Source organism: Eptatretus burgeri, chromosome 5 (genome assembly GCF_056783735.1).
Source record: "Eptatretus burgeri isolate ZD-2024b chromosome 5, Ebu_testis_v1, whole genome shotgun sequence".
NCBI classification, from domain to species: Eukaryota; Metazoa; Chordata; class Myxini; order Myxiniformes; family Myxinidae; genus Eptatretus; species Eptatretus burgeri.
The window spans coordinates 30,551,840-30,574,105 of NC_140965.1; the positions used below are offsets into that span (position 1 = coordinate 30,551,840).

Below are 22,266 nucleotides of genomic sequence, written 5' to 3' on the forward strand. Positions count from 1 at the left end.
CAGGAGGGAGGGGAAGCTTGGAAGGGAGGAAGCGTAAGGAAGAGGAGATGGTGGAGGTGGGGAGAGTTATGTCTCACCAAACATTGCTATTCCGCAGGAGGGAGGGATGGTGAGAAGGGGTTGAGAGAGAGGGAGATTAAAAAAAAGGAGAGAGACGTGAGGGGTGGAGGTGGGGTAGGTAAAGAGAATGATATTGTTGCGAATTCACGCCCGCCGGCGTGCGATCGGCCACGTGACTCGAATCGTAGCACGTCGCCCACCGGACGGATAATTCAGTCGTGACCCTCCGGGAACTATCGCCCGGAGCCAGTCACGGGTGGGCCTTTCGACCTCACCACAATCGTGCCAATCGGCCACCCGCGTAGGATAGGGTTGTTCGCCAAACTCGACCTACCTAAGTACCCACGCGGATGGTAAACCGGGCGATCGTACCTCGCCGCAGGTCGACTCCGGACACGAGCCGCTTGGGCAGCCCGTTCCATACTATTGGGATAACCGAGCGGTGTTATCGTCGGCCTCGACGGTTCCGATTAACTACCGGGCGTATTAAGCCCACTACGAACCCTTTACGTGGAGCAAGATGGAGATTCAAACGAAGGAAAGGACGCCGCAAAACGGGGAACAATTCAACATAATGCACATTTATTACCCAGCCCACGAAAAGCACGCATATACAGTCAAACAGTCAGAATGCACATATATCAATTTAAAACAAAAACAACAATGCAGAGCTACGACCGAATACGCGAACACACGGCAACACTTATACAGTTTTACTTCACAGACGGCGCCGACACGCATTTACTCAAAAGCAAAGGAAAGAAGCCACCCTCATAGGCAAGGGGGCAGACGGGCCTGTTGGCCAATATTTGCGCGGGACCTGCAGGAGCGGCCAGGTCCGCGAGACTGAGGGGGGTCCTACCCGCGTCCTCGTGACGAGCCGCAAATGTGGCTGCCCGGCGGTGCCCCGACTTCGTGCTCCTTCGCGGGTTTCGTTGTCACCGCTTGGAGTGGAGTGGGAACCAGGCCCCCTTTTTGCACCATCTCAGCACGGGGGAAAGGGGGAAATTGTTGATGCCCTGGGGGAGGAGAATGGCTGGCTGGCTTGGGTCCCGCGACGAGCGATCCCACCGCGACCTCGTCGCCGACTGCAGTCTTCCCTGCCTCGGACCCGAGCTCCTTGGCCTCCTCCCACAATTCTCCTCAGCCGACTGCAGAAACCACCTCGACGCCTTCGCCTCCCGACTCCACTCCGCTCTCCAACCCGACTTGACTGCCAAAACTCTCTGCCACAATTCGCCTTGCGCTTTATAGGCCGGCAGGAGAAAACAGTATGCAAATTCCCGGATCAGGATCACCTCGGGGGCGGAGCCACGCTCGCTGATTGGACGGAGGAAAAGGGGCGTGAATCTCCTCTGATCCTAGAATTTGCATATCTCGATTCCACACAGACGCGCCTGGAGGCGGGGCCAAGCCGCCCCGCGTTTGGTAATTGGATGGATCAGAAGTGGGCGTGTAGCATTCCTGATCCGAATTTTCCCTCGGAAAGGCCGTTACTTGCACTCGCGGCTCGGTGCGCACCGCTTGAACGAGCCCAAGACAGCCCAACGCTCATTGTTCACAGGTGATGCGGGAATGGCCGTAGAAGGAGAGAGGTGAGGGTGGTGGAGGGTTTATCGGTGGTGGTTTGATGGTTATGGCGGTTGATTCAAAATAAAGATAGAACAGAAAAATGCCTAACTCAAAGCGCCGCAGCCCGAATGAATCACATAAATTCCCTCTAAACAACAGGTTTGGGGCTAACTACACATGTACTTAGAGTTATCTCACCTACGGGACCTGAATGGTGGTTTGCGAATTTCCACAGCCGTAACAATATGTTATGCTGAATGGCCGAACACACACACAATAATAACAAACTCATGTCAGAGCAGCTGTACACACAACGACACAACAATGTTTACAATGTAATCTGCTGGCACAATTGCAAAAAGTTTGATGTACCAGTTCCAGAAAATTTGTGGGAACATGAACCTAAAGTAATCACTCAAAACATGGAAGTACCATCCGCTCACATACGAACTAATGATCCCATGGAGCGTGAACATCGAAAATAAAGCGTTGTGGCCAGATATCATACTTCAGTACAAAAAAGAGAAGAAGGCTTATTGAGGTGTTAACACCAGTGATTTTGGACTAAACGATGCAGAAATAAAGAAAATGACCAAACACCAAGATCTAAAGAATGAAGTGAGAAGATCCTGGAAGCTGAAGAATGCCAAAGTTGTTCCAGTGAAAGCTGGACGCACAGGAATGACGACCAAGAACCTCACAGAAATATTAAATATAGGGCCAGTACTCCTGGCCGCTCACATGGTAGTGGCTGGATAAGATAATCAGACAACCACTGGTAGACATGTATGACTCACAAAATATATAATGGAGAAGAAAGTAAAAAGCTATGGATGTTTTTTTTTATGCCATGAACAAACCTTGGTACATCACAGGTGATAAAGGTTGTGGTCAAGTTTCATCGAAATTGTGTGTGTGGCTTCAGAAAAGAAACCAAATGCATATTTTGGGGGGGAAACCCCCTCTCCCCATAGACCGTCTGAGACCCCAATTTTTTTTTAATGTCGTGTACAAGCTTTAGTACATCATGGGAGGTGAAGATGGTGGTTCAGTTTCATCGGAATTGTATGCCTAGTTTTGGAGAAGAGAGCAAATACATATTTTGGGGGGCAAACCCCCTTAAGTCCCCTTATAACCAGATTTTTCTAATGTCATGAACAAGCTTTGGTACATCATGGGTGATGAAGGTTGTTGTGAAGTTTCATCGGAATTGCGTGTATTGTTTGAGAAGAAAAGCAAATACCTCTTTGGGGAGGTAGCCCACTTCCACCCCCAACCCCCTCCCCACCCTCGCCCCGTAAACTCCTGCTGTAGACCCCTTTAGACCTCGTTTTTTGATGTTATCACAAGCGCTGAAGGTTGTGGTCAAATTTCATTGAAATCGTACGTGTAGTTTCTGAGAAGAAGTTGCAAGTACTTGTGGACGGACGGACGACGCACCTTCCCATAAGCTCCCCGGAACTACTGTACAGGTGAGCTAAAAACAATCCCTGGGAATATTATAACAAACAAACTACAGTTGGAAGCTGTCCGGGGTTCAGCGACGATCCTGAAGAGAGCCCTTGGCACAAAACTTTGAAAACAGAAAACTTCACAGCTTGGTCCATGAATCGTGACCCCTTACTGAAATAAGCCTGCCCTGGGAGGACTCCATTCCACATTTTGAAACCCACATATCGCGGGTTGAGAGACATAATGTTGTAACTGCATTTCTGGCGAAACCGAATAAAATGGCTCTCATATCTTTCAACACCATATTTATCTTTCATTCGCGATTTGCAGGAAATGGGAAATTTTCAATGACAACATTATGTCTCTCAACCCATGAAATATGGTGTTGAAAGACATGAGAGCCATTTTATTCAGCCCCACCAAAAATGCAGTTACAACATTATGTCTCTCAACCCACGATATGTAGATACCAATCAACGACACACACGCACACACGCACACACACTTGGCCGATATCAGCAATGTTTCGGGAATCAGTAGGTTGGAGTCGGTTTGATTACCGACTACAGTACATACTGTGTACAACCCAGAAACCTTGAGTAGCTTTCACTGAAAAACGTCCCATTTGCATAGACGTTTCAGGGAGATGTTCACAAACATTACTAGAACTACGTTGTCGATGGCACACCATCGCATATTCCCGCGCGCACTGCTTTGTCCCATTAACGCTCGGTGAAATTTTATCTTGCAAAATGGATTGACTATTCTTTTCTATTTGATGTGCTTTATGACCAAAGACTTACTATGTTTACTAAATCAGAAGTCATTGCAAGCATGTCAACATTTCATGAAACATTAATTTAACACTGTCCAGCGATATAGAACTGCATCAATTTAATCATAGGAATGAACTGTGTATAATATTAATTATAATTATTCATAATCAATTAGATAAATACAGTAAAACCTGTGACTTTGTCACTCATGGGGGCCACATAAGTTAGTTCTTTATAAAAGAATTTACCATGTTCAATGGTAAATACACTTAAAAAAAAAAAAAATCAGCCCCCATGACCCACCCCCTCTGGCCCGGCCCCAATGAGTCGTATCAAAAATCCAACAGTGTTGTGCACTTCCCCATACATATATCTACAATGTCCCAAAGTTTCAAGTTCCTATCTCAAATGGTGTTGGAGGAGCTATTTTGACCCCCTATCCGCTAAGCACCTCCTACCCCCCCCCCCAAGCACCCTCTGATCATCATGTGTTTTAAAAAATATGTTGTTAAATGTATAACTCATGAATATGTTTGATTTAAAAAGCTATAAGCCAATTTTTTTTATCGACCCACATGACCCCAACCTCTCTGGCCCGGCCCCTAGGGATCATATCAAAAATCCGAAAGTGTTGTGCACTTCCCCATACATATATGGGCTATTTCACAGTCATGGTCATTTGTGGTATTTTGTACCCTTGCATGTTAAATAGCTAAATGAGAGGCTGTCGTATCTCTGTCATTAGGGCCAGTAGTTGGTACGAGTGATGGCACAACTTGGACCACTTTTTATTTGACAAAAAAATCTCAATTTTTGGCATAATGGCATAAAAATTGCCATTTTTTTGACAAATAGCTATCTTATTTTCTCCAGGTACACTGCATTCACAGTGTATAAACAAATACAAGCAGAAATTGGGACTTCTATTTGTTGTTGCATCAATTTAATACCTCTTCTGTACTTTGTCCACAACATATTATTCATTTCAGACTATGAATATTTATTTCACCCTCAATAAATATGTCCCACCGTTCGTCCGTCAAAAAATGTCCTCTCCGGAAATGCATATTGTAGAAGAATTTTTTTATATAAATAAAGGGTCTTTTTAAAAGTTTATTGTGTGTTTTACCAAGTGTGTATATACCTGCACTGATATTATGCTACAAAGTTTGAGTATAACCAATAACCTTCTATTTCCATGGCCTGCACTGATTGCCTTTTGCCTTACATGTGTCCGTCAAAAATGTGTCCTCTCCGGAAACACCTAAACTGCCACGAGTTAAAAGGAAACTACTTGCTGGCTATAAATTTTGATGTTTTGTAAGGTTGACATGGTCATGAATATCCATTAACAGTAAAAGGTATTTACATTAATGTAATTTATCTTGTTACAACACTGATAAATGTATTACTTTGCAGTTATATCTTGTACAGAATGTATTGCTTCATGTCAAAAAATTATGTCCTCTCCGGAAGAAATATGTGATTTTCTTCATATTTTTCATTGTGGTGTTAAACTTTTATTTTCAGAGATAAATTAGTAATTTTTTCAGAAAATGTAGAAAAGTACATGTAGTTTTAAAATTTTGTGCTAAATTCCATCATATGCAGTGCTATTAGTGACAGTGGTAATTAAAACATATCTTTTTTCTGGATATATTTGAAACTTCATTGTCTTTTATTGATATTTCTACAAATATACATCATTTGTATACTGAACTGGGTGTGCGCTGCCACTCGCCACGTCACCACAGGGCGAATCCCCCTTACCTGTGGCTAATATTTTAAACCACCCATTAGCCATTGTGGCTAATCCATGTTTTAGTGGGTTTTTTTTTTTAACCAGTTTTAGACGAATTTTGGGTGATTTTAGCACATAATTCAACCTTCGTTGAGACGGCCGCCATTTTGTATGTTTTGATTACGGGAATCACGCGTGATTTCGTACAAGCTTATATATACTAACTTTAGTAGTTTCTAGTAAAAAAAAATCGACCAAAATTACGCATGATTCTAGTCTCAAAATTTTATTTTAATTTTTTTGCAAAAATTTTTTTTCCCCAGAATGATTCGGCGCTACTCGGCGCTACATGCTTCGTTGGATCAGTGGTTGCCAGGTGAGTTTTGACACAATCAGTAGTAGTAGCTGTAGTAGGACGAGTTTGGATGAGAGAGTTTGTTTGGATGAGCGAGTTTGGTTGGTTGGATGAGTGAAGTTGATGGGTGAGATTGGTTGTACGAGTGAGTTTGATGTGTGACATTGGTTGGAAGTGTGAGTTTGATGTGTGAGATTGGTTGGATGAGTGAGTTTGATGTGTGAGATTGTTTGGATGAGTGAAGTTGTTGGGTGAGATTGGTTGGATGAGTGAGTTTGACTGGCATGAGGTTGGTCCAATCCTGGTCCACAACCACCCCCATCCCCCACTAAAGGCACAACGGCCATACCCCACACACACACACACACACACACACACACACACACACACACACACACACACACACACACACACACACACACACACACACACACACACACACACACACACACACACACACACACACACACACACACACACACACACACACACACACACACACACACACACACACACACCACCACCATCCCTCACAATTACCACCTCCCCTGATGGTCGTTCATTCAACCAATCTCAAACGTCAAACTCACTCATCCAACCAATCTGAACAATCCAACTCACTCATCCAACCAAACTCACACACCCGCCTTAAAATTAACTTATTATTTCATATTGCTAAAAAAAAAAACTTTTGAATAAAATATGTGGCTATTTCCTTTCTCTTGTGGCTAATCATTTTAAACCTGGATTAGCCACAGTGGATAATTCCTTTTGAAAGCCAGAGCACACCCAGCTGAATCATAATTCCAGTAATGGAATAATACTTGTGGAACATATGGAAACCACTGAAGTTTGATCGTGTTGTTATTTTGTGGTTATAGTTGAATTGTATTAATGACTTGTAGTTTAAAAAAATACTCTCCTAACATCCTTGGGGTATTATTTTTAAGAAGAAATATTCATTCAGATGCTCCAAAAATTTGGATTCAAGTATTGTAATTAACAATGTTGGATTTGGAGAAATAAAAATATAAAAATATTTATTGAGTTTGAATTTTTAGTGGTTGTGAGACAAACTTGGTACCCTCATTGTGAAACAGCCCATATCTACTATGTCCCAAAGTTTTAAGGTCCTATTTCAAACGGTGTAGGAGGAGTTACAGGGTAAGACAGACGGACGGACAGAATCACAATATTCCCTCTTTTCTTCGAAAGCGCGGGAATAAATATTTATAAACAGCTGCGTGTGATGGGTGGAAAAAAAAAAATTGTCTCGGTAACTCGATAATTTAGAAAACACGCTAATACGGCAAACGGCTCCGAAATCGGATGTTATAAATTATATTGTTGTGGTTGACGAAATTCACAAACCACCATTCAGGTCCCTTAGGTGAGATATCTCGGTAAGTATATGTGTAGTTAGGCCCAAACCCGTTGTCTAGAGGGAATAAATGTCATTCATGAGGGCTGCGACTCTTCAGGATAGCCGTTTTTCTTTTACTATCTTTATTTTGGACCAGCCGCCATTATTACCACCACCAACCACGTCTCAACAGCCATCACACAACGCGGCCATCACAACAACAACCACCAACCACAACGCCGCTTCACCACAACCGCCACGACCTTTACCGTCACAACTCGCCACCATCGCATCACCGTCATCTCGCGCCACTCGTGGGCACCGATGCTGGACTCGTGCGGGGTGCGCACCGAGCAGCGTGTTCAAAAACATCACGGACTTTCCGCAGAAAAACGGATCAAAAACGACTCACGCCCACTTTTGTTCCGTCCAATCGGTGAGCGAGGGGCGATTTGGCCCCGCCTCCAGGGCGTTGGAGGGCGGTCGCTATATGCAAATTCATGGATCAAAAAGCATTCACGCCCACTTTTTCCTCGGGCCAATGGGGAGCCAGGTGAAGGGTCGGAGGCAGAGGGTCAAGGGTGAAAGAGCGAAGCCACGGGGCTTATATAAACGGGAAAAAGAGTTCAGTTGGGAGGAAGAGTTCAGTTGGAAGTTGAGAAAGAGTTCAGTTGGAAGTTGAGGGTTGAGAGTGTGTGGAGTTCAAAGGAGTCGTCGGTGGAGCTGGAAAGAAGTGGTACTAGTCGGAGTGAAGAGGATGGAGCTGTGGAGAGGTGACTGCGGCGAAGGCGGACGAGGGGGTGCTCGCGTCGGTGCCGGGAGCGGCACAGGGAGAGGCCAGCAACGCGACCGAGGTGGAGGAGGAGACGCTCGCCGCGGGACCCGAGACAGGGTTATATCCTCCTTTCCCCAAGCATCAGCAACCCCCTCCTGTTTCCCCCCGCGCTGAGATAGTGCGACAAAGGGGGCCCCCTTCCCACCCCCTACCAGACACTGTCCGCGAGGCCCGCGGAGTTGAGGCACCACCGCCGCTCCGCGTCTCATCACCAGACGGGTAGGCCCGACACGGTCTCGGCCCCAGGCCCGCCTACCCCCCTCATCCTGGAGGGTGGTTCTCTTTTCTTTTGCTTTGGGAATATGTGTTGTTGGCGCCGTCTGTGAAGTAAAATTGTATAAGTGTGCCCGGTAGTCGGATAGATCTGCATTGTTGCATTTGCTTTTTGTGTAATATTGCATTGTCTTCTTCTTTTACATGTGCTTTTGGTGGAATTGTATATGTGTGCTTTCCGTTCATCGCGAAATAAATGTGCTTATTGTTGAACTGTTTTCCCGCTTCGCTTCGTCATTTCTTTCATTGAATCCCCATCTTGCTTCACGTAAAGGGTTGGTCGTGGGCTAAGACGCCCGATAATTAATCGAACTGTCGAGGCCGACGAATAACACCGCTCGGTTATCCCGATAGTACGGAACGGGTCGCTTAAGTGGCCCGTGTCCGAAGTCGACCTGCGGCGAGGTGCGATTGCCCGGTCTACCCTCCGTGTGGGTACTTAGGTAGGTCGAATTTGGCGAGCAACCCTATCCCACGCGGGGGCCGATTGGCACGATCGCGGTGAGACCGAAAGGTCCACCCGTGACTGGTTCCCGGCGTTAGTCCGAGAGGGTCACGACTGGATTGTCCGTCCGGTGGGCGACGTGCCGCGATTCGAGTTACGTGGCCGTCAGCACGCCGGCGGGCGCGAATCCGCAACAATATTTTACTTTGAAACTCACAAAGAGAAACATTTAACCTTTGTAAAGCAAACCCGATAACCAAATGCAGGCGCGAGGACAAAGGAAAACCTGATAGAACCTCCACAAGATTGGGGATGGAACTGTCACCACAACACCCAAAACAGGCATGGCACGTCCACACACCCGCAGATCTACCCATATGTACCACGTCCGTGTGTGCTGTAGATGTACCTCTACCTTGTAGTAACTGTCGACTGCACATCCCGATCGGGACACGAACTGTACTGTCCAGTTCGGTAAGTGGCTTAAGCACTCCAACGGAACACCTGGGTTGCCGTCCGTCGATACAACGATTACCAATTGCCGTCGATTCAACGATGCACCTGGAAACGCCCGTGCAATGTCCGAATTGAACAAATCAACACTTTTTGTGGAGTCGGAACTGCTGATACTTTCAAATCTGGAGGTTACATCCAGGACAAAAATCATGGCGGCTTCAGACCCCAGCGAGGTTACCCAGGAAACGCCTGAAGACCCCAGACAGCGAGGTGGCCAAGGATCGCCTGATGAAGGATATAATTAAATAATTCCGTTAATTATCTTCAAAAGGGGTGTTTTAATTAACCCAAACACCCAATTTTCACTCTTGCACTTCCTTGGAGTTTTATTAGTATGTATGGAAAGTTTCAGGCTGATAGGTTTTATAGTTTTGGAGTTATGGAGGAGACACACACACACACACAGTGACACACACACACACACACACACACACACACACACACACACACACACACACACACACACACTGCCTTTTATGAGTGGAGATAGATAGTTATGCCTGTTTGAAAAATGTAAGATGTGTCATGATTTCTTCTTTCTCCTGCAGGTGTTACAACAGCTTCGAAGTCCTAAACCGTTGCTTGCAACTCTCATGATGATTACCATCGCCAGAGGACAGAGTGTTCCATTTGGGTCTGTTTGTTAATTGCCGGAATCCTTCGGATTCGGCAATTATGTTGGTCGGTTGTGTGTGTCATTTGTTTGTGTGTCTGTCTGTCTATCTGTTTGTTTACCCTGAAGCAGCCACACCGTTTCAGCGATCATGACCAAACTGGGTACAGGCGTCGGCCATGGTCCAACTTAGACACTTGTCGTTTTTGGTGAATCTAGGTCAAAAGTCAAGGTCAACGTCACCGAAAAACCGAAATTCTTATTTTCGCAATAACGTCCGATAAAATGGTCGTATCTACTTCAAACCAAATCCAAAATGTGCATCTTCCAATTCTGCATCCAACCATATGTCTCATTGGGGTGTCACACCAACACCCTTCTTAGCAGTCGGGGGTCGAATGTCTGGGGGATCGGGACAAAACTTTCAAATTGCGATTAAAAACGCCATTTCAAGTCCGATTGAATTCCAAGTAATGATCATGACCAAACTAAGTGCTACAACTCATTAAACAGTAGCACTATCGACTTGTAAGAACCAAATTGATTTCCAGGTTTTTGTGTTTTTCAGAGATCATGGAGAAATTACAAAGTTATTCCGGCAATTCCTTGCTCAACGAGCAATTTCATTTGTTTGTTTGTGTGCAGGATATCTCAAAAATCTGCTCTGAAACAGCTGGACAGATCGAGGGGAAACTTCACACAAATGTTCCCCAAGCCTTGGGGGTACCAGGGTGTTCACAAATAATTGATAGGTCACATGGCTTGGCAGACATATTGCATTGAGCAAAAATCTTTTCAAAATTCTTTCTCTTGAACCGCTTCATCAATCGACATGAAACTTCACAATTATGATTAAGTGGTGATGTGGAATATTTTGTTTTAAATTTCAACCTCGTCGGACGCATAGTCTGTTCGCCAGAATTGTTTAATTCTTGGAATATGGGCTCTTTATTATTATTATTTTTTGAATAAGGCTTACTTGGCTGGGCATGAATGGGTTTGAGGGTAGAGGAGAAGCAGCTGAAACGTGAATCCTATTCAGATTCCTCCCAATGACTTCATCTTTGCTTTTTGCTTGTTCAGGTTCCTTCTGATGACTCCTTTGCATGACTGTACCTATTTGGTCTTCCATTTGATTTGAATTGAATTGATTTTAATCCCATTCGAAATTCAACTGAATAATAATAAACATCATAGGTCAGGGTCTTGACTTGACAGTTTCCGCAAATGTCTGTTCAGGCATATGCAGGTAAAAAGTGTGTCCGTTTGAATGACCATTTACTCTCAGGATTTACGTGACACATAAAGGTGTTGACACTCAGCCCCGACTCAACTGGTGTTCAGGGGGGACGTCATAGCACGATTGACCTGACAGAGCTGGTGTTCAGGGGGGGATGTCACAGCATGAATGCCCTGACAGAGCTGGTGTTTAGGGGGAACGTCACAGCACGAATACCCTGACAGAGCTAGTGTTCAGGGGGAACATCACAGCAAGAGTTAGTTGCCCGACAGAGCTGCCCTTTGCGTGTAATTGAATCCAATCCGAGCGCGCCATTCATACGATACCTGCGTTTTGAGTGAAAGGAGCACTCGCTCTATTATCCTCACTACTCGTCCGAGTGAAAAGGGTTAATATCGGAACGAGGATTTAAAAGAAAAAAAATCTCGAAGCGCTTGGGTGGAGTTTACACAACGAGCCCCAGGATAGTGAAAAGTGACAGGTGTTCACAGTGCGGTCATGAGGTTTACAGGTGCACCAAATGAAGAGTTTATTTAAATGTAAAGTTCATCCCTTTGGAGAGGTTGATAAATTTAACGTGCCATGCTAATTAAGCCTTTTTGTGTTGTAATTGGGTGAAATAAGAACTTTTGTTTTGATCCTTCATCTCACGCTTTGCACTTTGATGTGCTCACACCCAGGCGGCTGCACAGACTCGTACATGAAGCTCGATTACACGAGGGCTCGTGCCTGGCCGGCACTCACAAACTCCGATCTGTGCAGGTGGGATGATTTGTAAGGTGATCCTCAAAGGCGAGTACACAAAAGCACTGAACGAAAGGTGTGTGTGTGTGTGTGTGTGTGTGTGTGTGTGTGTGTGTGTGTGTGTGTGTGTGTGTGTGTGTGTGTGTGTGTGTGTGTGTGTGTGTGTGTGTGTGTGTGTGTGTGTGTGTGTGTGTGTGTGTGTGTGTGTGTGTGTGTGTGTGTTACACCGACATGGGGCACTAAATCCATTGCACCAGTATGGCCAAGGTTGAAAATATTCTCAGAATGGGGAAACTTACAACAGTCCATCAAATGCTATTCTTCCCCATCCCCCCCAGACCCCTCCCCCCCCCCCACTAATACAACTACATATGATTACTAAAACTTTTTTCTCTTATTAAATATAACTGGGAAGGCAATGGCAAACCATCCAGTATAACCCTTGCCAAGAAACTGCTTTGGCAGCTCCACTGTTCTGTGACAGGATGGTCCTGGTACATTAGAAGAATTATATTACTCATATAAAAGCCCTTTAAAATGATGGGTTGGGATTATTTCATTCGAAATACTCAGAGACTGGAAGATATGATGTTTTGTAGCAAGAAATGTTATTTTAAAACCTACTGGCGTATATGAACATGCGTTTTACTCTGCGCGCGTTACACATCACACGTGCTGCGAATTTCACCTCTCTATGCCTTGTATTTATTGTTTTGTTTTTTTTAACACCTCTGTACACCACCAATGAGACCCAGTTGCAAGTCAACGTCTACATTTCCAAAAGAAAAGATGAAATTACTCTTTCGGCCTTAGTTATTTTATAACTTGGTTTATGCAGTTCTTCAGCTAAAATGTAGGGTCGGTAGGTCAAAATATAAATATAAATATAATTTTAATTTTTAGAAATTATATATTTTTATGATTTTTTTTCGGATGTTCCATGGAAAAGAAAAGGGGAGGTGGGGGGGGGAAATAAATATAAATCCCAGACCAGGAGGATCTCAGAAAACATTGAAGATGGAAGACCATTCAAATGCAGGATGCCCATGTTCACTGTATCATCTGATGTGAAAAACAATAAAGGATTAAAACTTGTTTTTACAATATAGTCTGGCATGTTTTTCTTATAGAAACCTGTTGGATCATCAAGCAAATGGAAACAATGCTGAGAAAATTACTGTCCAAGTCGTAATGTGTGCATGCACACCAGTGCATAGTGCTGGATATGATTAAAAAAAAGGTGTCCACTCGGAGTCAACACACTCAAAACGGTCAATCAGAGCCATAACCAGCTCTTACTTTTCAGTGGGCATCTGATCGTACTGTCTCCTCATCCCCATGAGCACATCAAAGGCTGATTTCTGGTCCGTTGAAGGCTGAATATCAGCATCTCGCAGGGAAACTTTAGCGGACTTGGCACCGAAATCTTTCAATGCGAACAGCGGTGTACAACTTTTGATGGAAACAAAATCGGCACGATTGAGAGTAGCCTGCGAATCATCCCTGCTGCTGCACTGAATTGATGCAATCATTCGGCCAGAATATTCATCGTCAAGATGTTGCGTGATTAAATCACCAATACAGTCACTCGAATTTATACCGCTGACATACTTCTTAACAATCACTTTCGCCCCAGAAACCACAGTCAATCTAAACCACGCTGGCCACTGCTCAGACGCCATGACCAAAGACGACCGCGCAGTTCTACTGCGCAGCTCGACTGCACAGTTTGGTTAAAGGTGACTCGGTATTTTGGCGCACGGGCACGAAATTATATTTTGAAAATAAATGCCGACGTTTACATTTTGGATTTTGAAACTTTTGCACCTTCCGCGGAAAATGTATAAATACAAAAGGCTAAAAATGTGTTTTATATTTATATTTCATTTCGGCAAATATACCGTCGTCGGTTATAAAATAACTAAGGCCTTCATGGAAAAATGTTTTCCGAGTTTTTTATCCTGAAAAATAGACCGCACTGAATACACAGTTATGTTAAAAGATTTGCCTTTAAAATCCTTATAAAACCATACTTATGAAGGGGAAAATACATCACACAAACAAATACACAAACACGCATTGTGTTTTATATTGTTACAGTTCTAGGAACCGTATACATTCAAACATACAGTTGACCCAAAGTTAGTTATGCCGTTAAGTATATGTGGAGACAGATTCCCTCCTCGTGTTTCGTGGGAAATCGAAGGGTTGCGTTGCGATGTTTTTTTAGTTAGGGTAATAAATCTTTATATCCCATCCCCCATCACGATCCACTGTCCACCTGCTGTATCCGAAGGCCCGTTGGCCGGGGCAAAATCTTTGTGTTGTGGCTTCTTCTTGATGAGTCCAGACACGCGTGGAGGGGGGGGGCGGGTTTCACCCAGCATGACCAACACCCCGCCCAAAAAGGGTGGACCCATGGAGGCCCTGTCCAATCAGGGCAGACAGTGGTATCGGCTTCACCAAGGGTTCTCCCCGCCGAGAGAGATCGATAAATTACGAAGCGATCCTCAGCGTAGAGTCCTTGGCTGGGAGATAAATTACGGCAGCATCCTGAGAGGGTAGAGAGAGAATTATGTGGAGGTTGGCCATGTTAGCTGGAGTCTGAGGTTGGAGAGAAACAGCGTTGGAATGAGACAGTGGTTGGAGTGAGACAGTTGGAGTCGCGGATTGCCAAAGAAAGAAGGAGGGCCGTGACGCAGAGGGTCTGCCCGCATCTCGCCTCGGCGGCCCGTCTGTTGCAATGGTTCGAGGGCGCCCAATCTTGACTGGGTCTCTCGTGGGTCCTGTCGGCGGCCTGATCCCCATCTCGGACTCCACTCTGCTCCACCTGGGCTCCTTTGCGGACACGGTCTCCACACGTCTGGCTGTGGGCCGAGCTGCACTACCACCGACAGGTGCCGCACCATGGAGCATCCCTTCCTTCCAACGTGCAGGTACCTCAAAAGAACTGCGACCTCAGCTCACCTCCCTCTCTGGCTGCAGGGGTCCTTTGCAATACATCTGGGTTTATTTTCGTCTGAGTGCGTGTCTGAGTTTGTGGCGCCGTCTTTAAGTGGAACTGTTTAAGTGTTTGATCATTGTAAATCTTGCCTGTATATCCTGCGATAAGTCTGCTCTGAGTCCTTTTGTAAGTTGATTGTAAATAAACCATTATTTGAAATGTTCCCAGTTAGTTTTCATCTTTTTCTTCATTAGTCCAGCATGGTTTGGATCTGAGTGTAGCCTGGTCTTTATCCCTGATAATCTGTTCATCCTAGCCAGTACGTTATTGGCGGATCCGCTCGGCTGCATCCAAACCGGAAAGGTAGTTGGTAGCGTGATCCGGTTCGGGCAAGACGTAGCGAGGGCGTGGTTCCCCGGTCAACGACACCGCGTGGTTAATTAAGTAAATTGGTTCTAGACAAAAAGACCCTACGCTACGCGGTGAAGGTATTGGTGTCCACGATCAGTTAAGCGACCCGCCACCTCACGGAATTATCCATGAGCGACGGCCTACAATTCCGGGAGTCTGGTGTGAGGTGACATAACTTCCCCCACCTTGCGGTCGTTCTCACCACTGGACCCCAGCCCGCAACAATATGTTGGATCGTTCTACACTTTGAACACCTCTTGTGTATATAAAGGCATATTCTTCCGAGCAAGGTGTACACAGGCGTGGAGGAGGGAGGGTTGGGGTGCAAAATTTAGCCTTATTTGCTGACATAATAAAGAGAAGTAAAGTATTGTTATAGATTTCAGAATCCGGTCTGATGAATGCATCCACACATCCAGGTCTGTTAATACAGGCAAGACAGTTATTTCCTTCAATGCATGTTCAGATTAGCCCCATCCCCATGTCTAATGGGATTTAAAATGTGATGCGTTGAGAAGGGTAAAGAATAGATACGCTTTCTTATGGGAAGCTTTTTTCTTTACGACAGACACGTTTACACACATTTCTTTCGCGAGCTCTGAAGCCTGCCCTTATTTTTCCTCAGCAACGTTTATGCATGTATTTCTTTTGCGAGCGGTGATGCTCGCCTTTTTTGAGAGTGTACGGGTCGTCATGGTAACCGTGTGCAAGTGGGACGGGGTGAGCTTGGGGCAGGCTCTGCACCCGCCGAGACGGCTGCATAAATAACCGGAGTTGGTGTCAAAGCCACCCAATGCTCGCCTGTTTATACATTTATCGTTTTTAAAAGACGAGCCTAAAATTAACATTTTTTATAAAGCATTGCAGTGAAGTCTGATCCAAATAATTTTAAAGCAATATATGTATTTGTATATTGTAATCAGTAACAAGAGCGCAAGTGAGCACAATATACGCCCGAACAAGAAGGTATATACAGAATTGTGCTACAACATGGAAAACAGCATCCTGGTTGCCATGGCAACCACTTTAGATGACGAACGTATGTCACGACACACCGTCTCCACAGTCTGTATCTTTGCACCAAATATGAAACGTGAAAGTTGAAAACTTTCGGAGTGAGAGTGCGGACAGGAACGGACGGACGGACGGACGGACGGAATCACATTATACGCCCCGATATATATATATATATATATATATATATATATATATATATATATATATATATATATATATATATATATATATATATATATATATATATATATCGGGCTTATAAAAATTGTGTGGTAGATAAAAACATTAGAAAGGAAACAAGTGAAATCCTTCAATACATCTCGTGTGGTGAAGCAAATGAGTACACCAATGTTATTGAAAGAACCACTTATCACTTTGCCACCAATATCTGCCATAATTGTAAGTAAATTTCAACTACTAATGCATGAAACATCTGTTTATGGCTAATATTAAAGAAAATGATGGCATAAGAAGAACTTCGCTTTCGGCTTTCGGCTTTCAGCGTGAAATGCCATGGTGGGCGGAAATGACGTATTTTGCTCGTTCGTACATGAGAGGGGAGCGTTTCTTGGTTTTTTTTTTCTGTCAAGCAATAGATTCAATGGTTTTCACATATATAACACATTAGTTTCACAAATTTCCATTGTAATACTCGGGTATTTCCGTCAAGTGTTGTCATTTCCGTCTCGGTTACGCACTGCCATCTACCGGACGGCTGTCATTGGCTCACTTGAGGCACGTGGGGGGGGGGGGGGAACACCAGGACACCGGGGACATTTCAAAGTCGGTGCAATTGTATGTACAGCGCACGCGCTGTAAAAATAACTTGCACCAAAAACTTTAACATTTTCACGCTGACGCTCACGCCGGGGGTATCGCTGTAGCTCTCTGTTCTTCGAACAGGCGAGATAAAAACGAATTGGAGGTCTGTTCTGAGGCGAGAGAGAAGAAAGCGGAGGGAGAAAAGATAGAGATAGAGATAGAGATAGAGATAGAGATAGAGATAGAGATGAAAAGTGAGGAAAGGGGCTTGAGAAGCGAGCAAGAAGTGGGTGAAAGCGCGAAAAAAGGAGAAGAAAGCGAGCGTGTGGTGAGCGTGTGGGTATGATCAGCGCCGACGGTGAGTGAGGCACGGGTCGGTCACCAACAAGTGAGGTGCAGCTCAGTCACCGACGGACCGTGTGGGTCACTGGACGTCACCAGTTTCGTGAAGTGTGAGGAGCTGCCCATGTTGCAGCACCAGGGCCTAAACCCACGACAGACGATCTCGGTGCCCTCCCAGACGTCGACTGGCGTTCAAGGCTGTTCGCGAGAGGGTGCACGGCAAGGCTGGGTGCTGGCGACGTACACATTTCAGGACGTTTGCACTTCACGGACAACTACTCTCTGGTGAGCGAGACGACTCTTCTCCCCCGATAAACATCTGCTCTTTGTCTCTTTCTCGGCTTTTTGATTGATTTTGCTTTAAAATTAATTCATTTATTTACCTCAGAAAATAAAAAGTTCTTTTTATTTATTTATTTTATTATTGATAAATCATTTGTCGATTTCCAACCTGCCCGTGTTTGTCCTTTCCTTCCATTGGTTTAGCATTGTCCGAACCGAGATAGACTGGTAGGTAATTACCACAAATTTGACTAAAAATTGTCGGCACGCACCAGCGGTGAAAACGCTCGGCCGCCCTAATTAAAATCTAATCGGATAATATTGGTGCTTTGCCGAGGGCGCGCTCCCTGCTCAGGTAACCACGTGACCTCGAGTTACACGGAATAATTAGATGGCGGACACTGGAACTTGTGGTTGACTGGGTGGCGTTCGTGGTTTTAAAACATCCCACCGTACCACAACGTTAATTGTGAGCGGTGGCCCCAGGTTCGGCTCTCCTGAGTGACAAGCTGGTGTTTTCGGTACCCGTTGCCGCAACAGTATGAAAATAAACTTTCGCAGTTTGAACACGAATTAATAATAAAAATGTGTACTTTAGCTTTGTTTGCATTGTTAATGGGTTTTCATTACAATTTAGCCCTCTCACCATCTCCCCGTCTTTCCTGTATCCCCGTCTCACCTTCAACCCGTCTCACCGATATACTTTGTGTACAACCCAATGGGCTACAATTGTACATAGATTAATTATCGTCAGTGTTTCTGCATATAAGGTGAAAAGTTCTTTTCTGACTCCTTATTTTCCTTAAGCTTTGACAAACTTTTTTTTTTGACATTTCTGGGACTATTGTGTCTCCCAACCGCACATCAAATGCTTACTCCCCAATTCCCCTCTCGCCGCTATTCCACTCTCTCCCCTATTCCCCTCTTCCCCTATTCCCCTCTTCCCCTCCGCCCCTATTCCCCTCTCCCCTATTCCCTCCGCCCCTATTCCCCTCTCTCCCCTATTCCACTCTCCCCCTATTCCCCTCTCCCCTATTCCACTCTTCTCCCCTATTCCACTCTCTCCCTATTCCACTCTCCTCCCCTATTCCACTCTCCTCCCCTATTCCCCTCTCCTCCCTATTCCCCTCTCCTCCCCTATTCCCCTCTCCTCCCTATTCCCCTCTCCTCCCTATTCCCCTCTCCTCCCCTATTCCCCTCTCCTCCCTATTCCCCTCTCCTCCCCTATTCCCCTCTCCTCCCCTATTCCCCTCTCCTCCCCTCTCCTCCCCTATTCCCCTCTCCTCCCCTATTCCCCTCTCCTCCCCTATTCCCCTCTCCCCCTCCCCCCCCATTCCACTCTCCCCCCTATAATATTGCCCTCCCAGCGGTGAGTGCTCACACCTCACACAGGACAATGATGTCATTGGGACGAGTGGTCTTGGAAGTTGTGGCCGATGGGAAAGAGATAGATGATTGCAAGTACCGTGGAAACGTGAGGTGCATAGGGGTGTGTGGTTGGGTGGTGAACGAGTTGTAGCTTCGGTGGTTGATCAAACAATGCACGCGCCTTTATGCGCGGCACAAAGCGAACGCGTCATGTTAAAACTTTCAAAGAGTTGTTTTTGCCGGCGCTTTGAGATCTCAGGTGAATTGGCAACCTGAAACTCGACAGCGGTACAAAAGGTTAGGACGTGAGGTCGCTCCAATGGCAGTGTGCGGCCTTCGTTGGAATGTGGAGGGCATCACGCGACGATGAGGATCCGCGATGCCCCGCGCGGCGCATCAATTAAAACGACGAATAAATGGTGGTGGCGGTAATCAGAGTCGGGCGACGAGTTTCTGCGTCAGACAAGACCCATGCACAGTGTTACGGACCGGGCTTTGAGTAGGAGAGAGGGGTGTGGGGGTGGCGTTGATGGGAAGTCATGGGGGAGAAATTAATAGTTAGAAAGGGCAACTAAAACTTTCCCCCTCCCCCCCCCTCCTTTTTGAAAGGTTTATTAAACATGTTTCCTGTTCCATTTGTGTCGAGACAATTTTGAGCTAAAGGGCAAAAGAGACAATTTTGAAAAGGACAAACATTTGTACTTGAGCTCTGCTCGTGTGAGAGCATTCTTCATTGTGGAGGGGGACAGGGGGAGAGGGGTGTGGAACTTTTTCACTGTCCTTCCGAAAAACTTTGTGCAAACCGCATCCCTCCGCCCTCCCTCCCCCCCTCTCCCTACATATGCACACTCCCCTTAACCCCTCCCTCTCCTCTCACCACCCTACTCCACCCACCACCCTTAACCCACTGCAGTCCACTTACAGGACGAAGGTCTCCCCCAAGCCATGTCGATGTGTGTTTGGTGCATTCTTACCCACCAAGTTTACAAAGCACCGGTTGGGGAGACGAAGCAGCCGTGGTAATTGAAGCTGCAACAGCTCGAGCAGAGAAAGAAACCAGTCTTGAAACATTTGACCAAACGAACGAAAGCTTTATTCAAAATAAATAACACAAAAAGCAGCAACAAAAAAAAAAGTTAACAAAAAGTACAAAATTTGCGAGTTCTTGTTCACATTCCTTGTTCACATTGTGGATAAATATTTCATGATATTCCGATGATACTTTTCATGATCTATCCACTTCGGTAGCTCTCCGGGTACCAGCTGGTTCATGTGATCCTGAATCGTCACCGTAAAGCAGTGGTTGAGACTTGAGAGTGCGTTTGACGTTCGTGCGTCGGGTTTGTACTGCGCAACGGGCTCTGAACGTCCACGGCCCTCTGGTGTGAGCGGTGATCCCCAAGCAGTGTGAGAATCCAGCGCTCTCATGTATAAAGTAGTGATACCACAACCAAGTGTGAGCGGCCAGCGTTCTCCATGGTGTGTTCATGATTGATGAGTGATACCCCAACCAGGCGTGAACGTCCGGGGTTCTGGTGTGAGTGGTGCTAACCCAACCAGGTGAGAGCCCAAGCAGGTGTCAGACGCGGTTCTCTGCAGTGACCAGTGAGAACCCAGCACTCTGCGGTGGAGGTAAAGGTCCTCGGGGTTCACAGTCCAATTCACTGGGAAATCTGTGAAATCCTCGTGGGTTTCCATCTTTCGATCATCAGAATGTTGCTCAACAAGAGCAAGCCATGAATCGTTTCTCCTCTCCATGGGGTATCCCACATTGCGTGATGCACTCGGATCTGTTTCAAGACCCACGACACCAGGGTCGGTGACAAATTCATTGAACACAAATTGCAACACAGCGTTTCGGTCCCTGCACGGTTCGGACATGAGTACAAGCTGTAACAATTCAGGACCCCAGTAGATAGAGCACCGCAGACATGTCGGACACTCATGCGTCTACAGAAGGGCTAATGAGCATCTTTCCTTCTTTAAGCTCGTGTGGGGCATCCAAGATCGTCGGTAGATTCTTGTCTCCCCGTGGATCACCATCTCCGCTTGTTTCTGCTGCTGCAGCCCCCCCTCCCTGCAGCAGATCGGCGAGCGCAGCGATGTAAATCTGCGCCATTTGCAGAGTCTCGTACTTGGACAGCTTCTTGTCCCCTGCAAACGACGGGATAACGCCCCGCAGTCGATCGAACGCACGATTCAGTCCGTGCATGCGACGCCTTTCCCGCGCATTCGCCGCCAATCGCCTTTGGCGCTGCACGCCACCGCAATGGGTCCCCGGAGGTCGTCCCCCCACCCGTGCCACGGGGGGTCCCACGGTGGTCGCATCCAGCGCGCAGCACAGAGTCTCCGGGAATCCCTCGACAAATCTCCCGCCTGTGCAAGGTCACACCAATCACAAGGAACCAATCGATGCAAGTACGTCATCCAGGTGTCTTGGAAACATCGAGCAATTTACGCACATGGTAGTGGCGAACGGTTGGATGTTTAAATGACAGCATTCGCTACCAAGAAGGTTCTGAACTTTTGCATGTTGTACTTGTTTTTTAAACAAGAGATTTCATCGAGTGGAGGGGGGGGGAGGGGCACAAATATGCAGAGACATTGAAGATCCTCGCAACACAGTAAACTTACATAGATGGCATCATTCGTGGTGAAAGTTCGGAATCAAATTTTTTTTAAAAGCAGAATTAATCTCATCAGCGAGAGTGGCCTTTTGTTTTTGAGGGACCACGACCCCCACCTTCCAGAATATGAACTCACCTAGAAATGCCTCATCGGGGGTCTCCATCCCGGGCGAGCAGGACGGGCTCTCTCCCGATGGCCCAAGCAAGAGTTTGTCGGACTCCAGCGTGACCGGTGGGGACGGGGAGTTGAGACCCAAAGCATTTTGCGCGTCAAGCGCGGGGCACGACAGAGCACCGGGTCCAAGCTCACCGTCTTCCAAGGAGACCCATTCGCGGGGAGATCGTGGGCAGCCTGGATGCAGATTCACCTTTACCATCATCATCATCATATTGTGCACCTGTGTACATATGGTTCCTTATCCTAGTCTCGATTTATATATTTTTACTCTTGATTTCCCTGCATTGTCCTCTATTCCCTCTGTATGTACTGTAAATGGACGCGTCTCGTTGCTCCGATTTGTCCGATGT

At 46.0% G+C, this 22,266-nt stretch overlaps 1 protein-coding gene across 1 annotated transcript in view; it reads right to left on the bottom strand.

Annotated features, from left to right (window-relative positions):
• Positions 1–20,233: 20,233 nt before the first annotated feature.
• Positions 20,234–22,266, bottom strand: part of LOC147026150 (protein Fer3-like) — a 2,282-nt gene continuing 249 nt past the window's right edge. Inside the window, exons 1-2 of the mRNA XM_085881270.1 lie at positions 21,875–22,266; positions 20,234–21,487 (exon numbers count right to left, since the gene is read on the bottom strand). The exon at positions 21,875–22,266 is cut by the window's right edge and continues 249 nt beyond it. Coding sequence (XP_085737396.1) covers positions 21,054–21,487; positions 21,875–22,127 — 687 coding nt within the window. The 5' untranslated portion in view covers positions 22,128–22,266 and the 3' untranslated portion in view covers positions 20,234–21,053. The remainder of the gene's footprint in view (positions 21,488–21,874) is intronic.